The 9,575-nt window shown below is 43.2% G+C and overlaps 1 protein-coding gene across 1 annotated transcript in view; it reads left to right on the top strand.

Annotated features, from left to right (window-relative positions):
* Pnliprp1 (pancreatic lipase-related protein 1) overlaps window positions 1-9,370 on the top strand; it is a 12,301-nt gene extending 2,931 nt beyond the window's left edge. The window contains exons 6-13 of the mRNA XM_013017886.1: window positions 768-876; window positions 2,208-2,327; window positions 2,426-2,545; window positions 4,720-4,838; window positions 5,633-5,762; window positions 7,706-7,814; window positions 8,424-8,591; window positions 9,247-9,370. Of these exons, the coding sequence (XP_012873340.1) occupies window positions 768-876; window positions 2,208-2,327; window positions 2,426-2,545; window positions 4,720-4,838; window positions 5,633-5,762; window positions 7,706-7,814; window positions 8,424-8,591; window positions 9,247-9,328 (957 nt within the window). The 3' untranslated portion in view covers window positions 9,329-9,370. The remainder of the gene's footprint in view (window positions 1-767; window positions 877-2,207; window positions 2,328-2,425; window positions 2,546-4,719; window positions 4,839-5,632; window positions 5,763-7,705; window positions 7,815-8,423; window positions 8,592-9,246) is intronic.
* The last annotated feature ends 205 nt before the right edge of the window (window positions 9,371-9,575 follow it).

Consider the following 9,575-nt stretch of genomic DNA (forward strand, 5'->3'; position numbering starts at 1 on the left):
AAGTGGTGCTGTGGCTCAAGTGGTAGAGCGCTAGCCTTGAGCTGAAGAGCTGAGGGACAGCGCCCAGGCCCAGAGTTCAGGCCCCACAACCAGAACCCCCCAAAAAAGAGTAGAGAAATAGGATGGATGAGATTACTTGGCCCCCAAGATGGGCAGGGAAGGCTTGCAATGACTATCAGGTTCTGGATGGGATGATAAAGGTTTGGTGGTTTGTGTAGAGATGGATGGCACTTAAAGAAAAAGTCTCTCCCCAGGCAGGCTATTTTGATGATAGTTGAACAAGTAGTTGGGAAGATAGGCAACAAAGAAAGAAAATGGTATATATTTAAATGCCATAAAAAGTGTGGCTCTAGCCGGGCGCTGGTGGCTCACACCTGTAATCCTAGCTACTCAGGAGGCTGAGATCTGAGGATCAGAGTTCAAAGCCAGCCTGGGCAGGAAAGTCCATGAGATTCTTATCTCCAATAAACCAACAGGAAACCAGAAGTGTCATTTGTAGCTCAAGTGGTAGAGTGCTAGCCTTGAGCTGGAGAGCTGAGGGACAGCACCCAGGCCCAGAGTTCAAGCCCCATGACCAACAACAACAACAACAAAAAGGTGTGGCTCTAGAAGAGTCTAGCAAAGTAGATAATGAGTTAGAGACACTCTGAGGCTACCCTAGTGAGTTGAGGCTGAAGCCTGAGTACCAAGAAAGCATGGGGGTTCCCAGATGAAGAGTTATGCCATCACAGCACAAAACCACCCTGAAAATACTATCTCTCCTCCAGACAAACTACAGCTACTCACCTTCCAATGTCCACCTCATCGGCCATAGTCTGGGAGCTCATGTGGCTGGAGAGGCAGGGAGCAGGACTCCGGGCCTGGCCAGGATTACCGGTAAGGCCCCAGGTTAAGTCCATAGATTTTGTCTCCAGTGATCCCAGGATGTGTTCAGAAGCCTTCAGTCCAGCTCAGAGCTGTCCCAAATAGGGCCAACTCCCTTAGCCAGCTGGAGCCTGTATAGAACATTTTAGAAAGCCCCCAAGAAGCACATCATAGTGGCAAGGAAGGCCGTGGCTCTGCTCCTCTGTGCCTTGTCAGCCTCCATTCTGGTCCCTCTTCTCCAGGTTCAAGTTCCTAGGTTCACTGGGAATAGGAAAATGCAGAATAAGGCTAGTGTGGACCCAAAAGAAACACAATTGCAAAGGGGCTATCTGTTCTTCCTTTCAGCTGTCTCATGCAAGGACAGAACCTGAAAACTATGTTCCACTTTCTCTCCCAGTAAAAGACACCCACTAAAGAATTCATTCTTTGACCTGAGTTAGGCTGCTGAATTATAACAACAACAGCAAAATATACCTCTGTAATATAATGCCACTATAATTACTATGGCAAACAGAAGTGCCTAATTATCCCAAATACTTCAGAAAGTACTTTGTATCTTCTCATTTAAATCTTGAAGTTGAAGACACAGACTCAGGGAAGAAATGATTTGCCCCAGGCCACACAAGTGGTCAGCAATAGAACTGAAATTCATAGCTGGCTTTGCCAATGTTTGGCTCAAGCCACTCTCTACCTTTATAAGAAATCTACCTTTGATTATCAGTAGATGACTTCTTTGAATTTCTGTTCTTACCAAATCTTCACATAACTACCCCAGGATCGCTGACAAGAAGGAACAATGGTCAGCAAAGCAGTAATAATAATTACTATTTTTGTAAACACCCATGATTATATGGCAGGCACTGTGCTAAATGATACGTGTTAACTTATTTAATGTATAATAAACATCTGTAATAGATGACAACTTTGCTAACATTTTCTAAAATGGGAAAACTGAGTCAAGAAAAGGTTGAGGGATTTGCTCTAGGTCATGCAGCTTACCCACAAAGTAACTAAGCAGGGATTTAGAAGCCCCTAACCCAGCCTAAGACAAATAAGAACATTAAAGATGAAAAATATACAAGTAAATGGAAGAATTTGATGCAGAAAGACATCCTTATTCAAACAAAATCTAAATTCCATACTCTTCTGCCCCACCACAGCCCTCTAAATAATCAGCACTGAAACTCTATCCCATATTTCACACCTAGCACCATGGTACTGCGCTCCCCCTGGGAATGGCACCTTTTGGGTTGGGCAGTACACAGCCTGAGAAACTCTATACCACAGTCCTTCTGGCACCAACAATTTGCCTATTGTTCCACTTTGCCAACCGTCTCTTTTAGGATTGGATCCTGTAGAAGCAAGCTTCGAGGGCACTCCTGAAGAGGTCCGACTCGATCCCTCTGATGCTGACTTCGTCGATGTGATTCACACAGATTCAGCTCCCTTGATACCGTTCTTAGGTGAGCTCCGAAGTCCTCAGCTATGAACACGTGCGATTGAGTCTTAACCACAAGAGCTCTGCCTTGCACCAAGCTCATTTCTGTTCTAAATACTTCAGGTTTTGGATCAAAACAAATGTTGGGTCACCTTGACTTCTTCCCCAATGGAGGCGAGAACATGCCAGGCTGCAAGAAGAATATCTTGTCACAGATTGTGGATATAGATGGCATCTGGTCTGGTAAGGCTATATGGCGGGGCACAAGGAGGTGGGGGACAGAAAGGACACCATCACTTCCCTGGGCTGTGCAGCACTTCTCATAGTGATGAAAACACATTTCCCTTTAGAAGAACACAATGTTTTTTCCTCAGGCTTGTTTCTGAAAAAAGATGGTTACATATTGTTGTTGTTCACACAGAGAGACCCAGGAATGCAGTGTCTGGTAGGCAGAAAGTAGACTACACCATGCAGGTATAGACAAAATTTATTGAAACATCACAGGCTTATATACAGCATACAGGCATAAAAAGTAAATCTTCAATCAAGGGACAGAAAGTTAATCTTAAATAGTTTTACGGGAATACAGACCATGAGAGTTAACTTTTAGCTAGTAAGCAGGAAGAGTTCATCCTTGTCAAGTAGCTCCAGTGAAGTAGCTCCAGTGATCAAAGGTTACAAAGAATAAGCAAAGTGTTGGTGGGCTTCCTTAGACACACAAAGGGAGTCTCGTGGCATTGTTCTACAGGATTAATCAGAAGAGCACGAAGGACACTTTTGCATACCTTCACCTGAGGCTTATGGCCAGGTGTCCCCACTTTTGCCCAGACTTGGAAGAGGTGTCCCCTTCCCCCCCAAGGGAATGCATGTTGGCATATGTACCGTCACAGCACACAAGTCCTCATATGGGGTCACGTGAGACGGTGCCTCTGACAACATATGTGTTATATCTCAGCTCTACTGATTTTGGAATTCCTTACAAAACTGTGATTTAAAGCTATAACTTCAACAGGCCACTGATAGCTCCCTAACAGAAAGGATAACCATAACAGTGTGCATCTAGCTATCACCAAGAAAATTATTCTGCAAACTCTCCCTTGGGAGTCAGTGATGTGAGTCAAGCTTAGGTAACTAGCTTTAGTAGCCAGAGTGAGAATGTTTCCAGTGAAGTCCTTGGCAAAGCCATTTGCCCAATGAGAGTCATTGTCACTTGCTTACAATAAACAGGAATAAAAAGCAATCAAAGTAAGGAAGACTGGTATGGGAAATGGTTGCTGACTACTGATAAAGCATGGCTGCAAAGAAAGGGCATGCTTGCATACATCTGTGAATCTATAGCTACTGAGGTCAAAAGGACAACTGCAATCCAACTGCCCATGGCTTATGCCTGTAATCCTACTTACTCAAATTGAGGTTCAAAGCCAGCCTAGGCTGGAAATGCCATAAGACTCTTATCTCAAATAAATGCCAAAAATACTGGAAGTGGAGCTGTGGTACAAGTGGTAGAGCACTAGAATGAACAAAAGAAGTTCAGAGACAGTGCGTAGGCTCTGAGTTCAAGCTCCAGGACTGGCAAAAAGAGGATAGATACAAGATATAATTTCAGCCACATTCATCTTATGACATCATGCAACTTAAACCCTTACTGGTAAGATCAAAGCTACTAAATTTGATCAAAATGACTTAGCTGCTCTTAAAACAAATACTAAAGGTGAGGACACATGTCTTACCTTTCACTGCCTTACAAGGGCTTTGTGTGAATAAGAGTAGCCCAAATTCTCCACAGATAATTGACCAGCCAGTTCAGTCCAGGTCCGGAAGGAACACTGTGGCATTTGTCACATGGCATGAGTTTTTCAGAACAGGGATAGTTAGGAAAAAGCACAAGAATAAGAATGATGCTCAGACACAGCTACAAAGAGCTACTCAGCTCTTGATTAATCCAAGTACAATATGACAATGTTCTAGTGCTGGTTGTGTCACAACTGGGAGATTATGCTATGTCTGGATTGATCTTTCTAGAACACTTCCAACTTGAATCCTGGATACAAAATGGCACAGAGGTTCTAAGGATGGTCTCAAAAATAAGATGGTCTTGGGTTCTAAAGTTTTACCTCATGTTATTTATAATCTGAAAATCAGAGGCTGGATCTGTGGCAGTGTCCATAAAGGGGATAATACAATACCCCTCCATACAGACTCCACGTATAATATACACAACACGACCAGAACATTTCCTGCCAGACCCAAAGGACCCACTGGATGTTCATTGTAGTTGCGACTGGATTTTTGAACTCCCTTAAATTGTGAAAATATGGTTCCAGTTTGGAAGTATCACACACTTATAAAATGATGCACACATGCTGCCACAGCCCGCTCCCAACCATCTGTGCCCACTTCCTCCCATGTTTCCCCAGGAACCCGGGACTTTGTGGCCTGTAATCACCTACGAAGCTACAAATATTACTCGGAGAGTATCCTCAGCCCTGATGGGTTCACCGCATACCCCTGCACCTCCTACAAGGCCTTTGAGTCTGTAAGTTACTATCCTGTCCTGAGGACTAAGCACATGCTCTGTGGGATGGGACTGAGGACCAGCGGGGTATGGGATTTGAAGTGACTATTCACTCTGTACTTGGCATTGCCCCTCAGAGTTTCAGGTCCTGTGCAGCAGAGGAAGAAAAAGAAAAATAATAACTTTAGGGAGGAGATGACAGAAATTCTAGAATAGACTCAAAGAAGAGCTTTGAGTGGCTTCCATTTTGAAACATGACTGGCAAGATGATGGAGATTAGATTAGGACAGAGGCAGAAGAATGGGTGAGAACAGGAAACCTCCTCCATTTTCCCAATGAAAGAAAGGCAGACACTGGGGTGCTGTGTGCCAGGCTGATTGCGGGGGAGAAACAGAAGAGTGCTATACTGAAGCAGGCCTGCTCTGTCTCAAGGGATCCTCAGATCCTCTTATTGGCCTGAAATTCACCAGGGTCAGAGTTTGCAGCCCATAGAAACTGATAAATTCAGCAACTGGAGCTTTTTGTCCCAGAGCTGGCTGCTAGTGACCCACTGGCATTGTAATTTTGGAAAGTATATTTGATGGAATTTGGGCTCAAGACTTTCAAGACATTCAAAACTCCCTGGATAATTTTGATGGATTGCACATAGGGACTGGGAACCCTGCTGAAGGTGAAGGTCATTGAGAGGTCAAAGGTTCTGACTCCCTGTGACAAATGAAGAAACTGACAACTGTAGTTAACCGTGTCCACTCCCCTAGATACATTGGTTGTAAGACAAACTCACCTTACAGTGCCCTCTGTTCTCCCCTCACTAGAACAAGTGCTTCCCCTGTCCAGACCAAGGATGCCCACAAATGGGTCACTATGCTGATAAATTTGCTGGCAGGACAAGCGAGGAGCAACAGAAATTCTTCTTGAACACAGGAGATGCCAGGAATTTTGCACGTAAGTTTTCACTATTCGTCCAGGGAAGAAAGTATAATTTCTGTTTCAAGTATATCCTTGCCTCTACCCTGAAAGATTTCTGGGACCATTTTGATGATCTTAGAAAAGGAATGTCTAGGTGAACAAATCTAGCAGTGGTACTCAGCAGACACTATGTTGAAAGTGAACCATATAACTTGTAGGTTGGGGACGGGAGAGATAAATTGAGAGAGAATGGAGGTAAGGGTGACATTGCCAAAAAGAATTGTAGTTATGAAATGGTAACTCCTCTGTACATCACCTTTATAATAACAATTTTTAAAAATTAATAATGAAAAAGAAATGGACATGTCCAACCCATCCCATTTAGGAATCAGCTAACATTTGAAAAGATTCTGCATCTCTTCCATTTTTATGTTCATGGCATGAATGGACAGGAGTAAATAGTGAGATTAATGGGATTGGCTGATTTGCATGGCTTTAGGTAGACTGCCCAAATCTCTATCTCTTCTCAGTTTGTCACCTAGTTATTCACTCAGCACTCTAAATGGGCCTCTTAAGGAGCTCAACTCCAATCTCACCACCTGCTTTGTCAAGCATCCCTGCTGACCCTTTGATGGAGTATGAGTAGGAATCAAAGGAGACACCATTTCTCTCCAAAACACCTTGAATGAACTTGGATATCTAGGGTCAAGTCAGACATATTTGAACCTCTTTGTGATAACCTGACCTAGGATGTTTCCAGAAGGCATTGCCTAGCAAAAACAGAGACTGTGTATTTGTAGAAATATATAGAAATAATGCATGCCTTATGTAGTTTTTAAAGTCAGGTTTTTTGAGACATAATTTATAATACAGTAATATCCATCCTTTTTAGTGTATAGGTCTATGATTTTTGACATGTGACTAGATGTATAACTAGCTCCACTATCAAGACACAGAACATTTCTATGACCGTAAATACATGTCTGTGTAATTCTTTTGTAAGGAGACATTGGTTAATCAGTCCTTCACTGATGGACAAAACATGAAGTACTTGCCCATAATATTTTAACAATGGCAAAGTAACTATTCAAAAAGCATGGATTTATTCCTCAACAGTTATTTATTGGCCATTGGATAGGGACTTCTAGGTACTGGGGATGGAGAGATGAACTGGACAAGGGACAGGGACAATATCTCTGAGGATTTGAAATATACATAGGAGATAGGCAAAGGTATGTGCTTGTTTATGTACATGTGCGTGTACATGTGGGAGCGTTTGTGAAAGCAACTTCACATGTATTTCTGTTTTAGATATGTGTGTATTGAATTGTGTGTGCATGTTTGTTTATAGTTGTGTGTTTCTATGTATTGTGTGACTATGTACATATAGTTTATATGTCTGTATTTGTGTGTGTGTTGTGTGTGCATATGCACACAGGCACTGTAGTAAGTACCCTGACTACAAATCTAGGAGACAAATGCCTAAGCATCTGCTCTGTACTTGGAGCCTTTCTAGGGTTCTCAGGCTGCAGACAGGAAGCCCCCGTGGTGCTCTGCAGGCTGCACCCCTGTGCGAGCTCTGCCCATGTTGACTGGAGCCCCGGCTTCCCCTCTTCTGCCTTCACTCAGTGCTGGCAGCCTCCAGCACAGTTGTCCCTGTGCACCGATGGGCGTCTCTGCCCCATGGGATCCAAAAGCCATTTGCTATCTTCACCAATGCAGCTGGTGAACCTGAAGAGTTAAAATTTTACTTTTATTTAATTTGAGTTTACGTGTGAGCAGCCACCTGTGGCTAGCGGCCCCCTTACTGGACAGAAGGCCAGTACTAGGCCTGTCATTGTCTTCAAGTCCTAGTATTAGGTGTGGATTAACAAGTTGAATGCCTTATATTTTAACGGCTTGAGACATGGGGCAGGGATGAGACCCATACTTGGGCCACCTATGTGTGAGAATAATCTGAACTCTTCTATGCTCCACAGGCTGGAGATACGGGGTTTCTGTGACGCTGTCTGGGAGAACAGTCACTGGCCAGATCAAGGTCGCGTTGTATGGAAATAAGGGGAACACTCGCCAGTACGACATCTTCAGGTAGTTCTCTGTCCAGTGGCTCATCTCATTCCATGCTCTTCACAATTGTCAGACCATGTACTTAAATGCTTGCCACTTCCTGTATATCAGTGGGTATTAAGTTACTTATGTATTGTGGTTAATTTCAGACTTTTGCTAATAACATTCTTTTTCAATAATCAAAACCCAACTACTTAATTTATTCTCTCAATTAATCAGAATTTTTAACTTTACCATTACTCCCAAATATCTTGTTTTATGATTAGTACATATATTTCTTCCATATAAAAATACTTTGAATAAGCAATATGAAATAATAATTAAAATAATAAAACATTTAAAATAATAGAGATGAAATGATATAAAAAATCAAATAATATAAAGTTCTATCATCTTTATTAAGACAGTTTTGAAGAGACATTAACTTGAATTTGATAAAAGCAATCCATAAGTAATAACTTGAGGTTGCGTGCACTTATCAGCCTTTTCTATATTTCTCCGCTACTGACTTGAGGATTAAGTTAGAAGGTGACTCATTCATCTAAGGTAGAAGATCACCACATAGAGGCCTCCCGTGGCAATTAAAATGCACTTCCATGAACAGGAATGTCTCTCTTTCTCTGTTTCAAGGGGGCTTATCACGCCAGGTTCCACCCACTCCAACGAGTTTGATGCAGAGCTGGATGTTGGCACCATTGAGAAAGTCAAGTTTCTTTGGAATAACCACTTGGTAAACCCAACTTTCCCCAGACTGGGTGCAGCCAACATCACTGTGCACAAGGGAGAGGATAAGACAGTGTATGTATCTTTCCTTTGCTGGTTCATCTCAGGATGTGTACAAAAGTTCATGTCTGTAATGGAAACTCATCCCACAACATAATAGTAGGCCAGAAAATCAGCCATCTGTGGCTCCAACAGGACCCCTGAACCCAAGTGTGGAAGACAAGGTCAAGGGCTTGATGTGCATCTGTACCATAGAAAGTTTGAACTACCACGTCAAGTAAACCTGCATTTGTATCTCGGCTCTTCACTTGGCTGAGAGCCTTTGTGCCTCACTTTCCTGTCTTGTAAGGCAGGACTAATAGTATAGACCTCCTTACACCTATGTGGTGGAAGTGAAGTTCAGACAAGATAACTATTTAGTGTAGTTGATTGTGAATGCTGAGAGCTCCTAAGGTATCCTCTCCAGTCCCAAGAGTAACTAAGGAAGAGAGTGTCCATCTGTAAATGAATCTGCAATCTCTACTGCTAACCATGGCCCTGAGCCACAGCCCTGACACACACAGAGGCCCCTCCAGAACAACACCAGGTCCTGTTCCCAGGGCCACAGCCCTAGTGACCACTCAGTGCCTTTCAGGTTGTAAATCAGCATTAACCCCTTCTCAACAGCGGCAGTTGCAATGGCTTTCCTAAGGATAACCAAATATATACCAAGCATTTGTTTTCTCCACAGGTACAGTTTCTGTAGTGAAGACACCGTGAGAGAAGATGTTCTGCTCACTCTTATGCCCTGTCCAACACCAGGCACCATGTGATCCCTTGCAAATCTCAATAAAATCCGTTGTTTCATCTGTCCAGTTACAGTGTATCTCAGATACCAACTGCCACCCATGCGGACATTTGCAAGTCAAACCCTTAGACTTTCACAAGCATTTCTGTCCCCTTGGGTCTCCTGCCTTTGACTTTCCATCACACTCCACTCCTCCCCACCTTTCTTGGTCCCCACACTTGCTGAAGGGATGGAGATCAGCGATAGGGAGAAACTGAGTCACCGAGCAAGGA

The sequence above is a fragment of the Dipodomys ordii genome, unplaced genomic scaffold (genome assembly GCF_000151885.1).
Source record: "Dipodomys ordii isolate 6190 unplaced genomic scaffold, Dord_2.0 Scaffold36, whole genome shotgun sequence".
NCBI lineage: Eukaryota > Metazoa > Chordata > Mammalia > Rodentia > Heteromyidae > Dipodomys > Dipodomys ordii.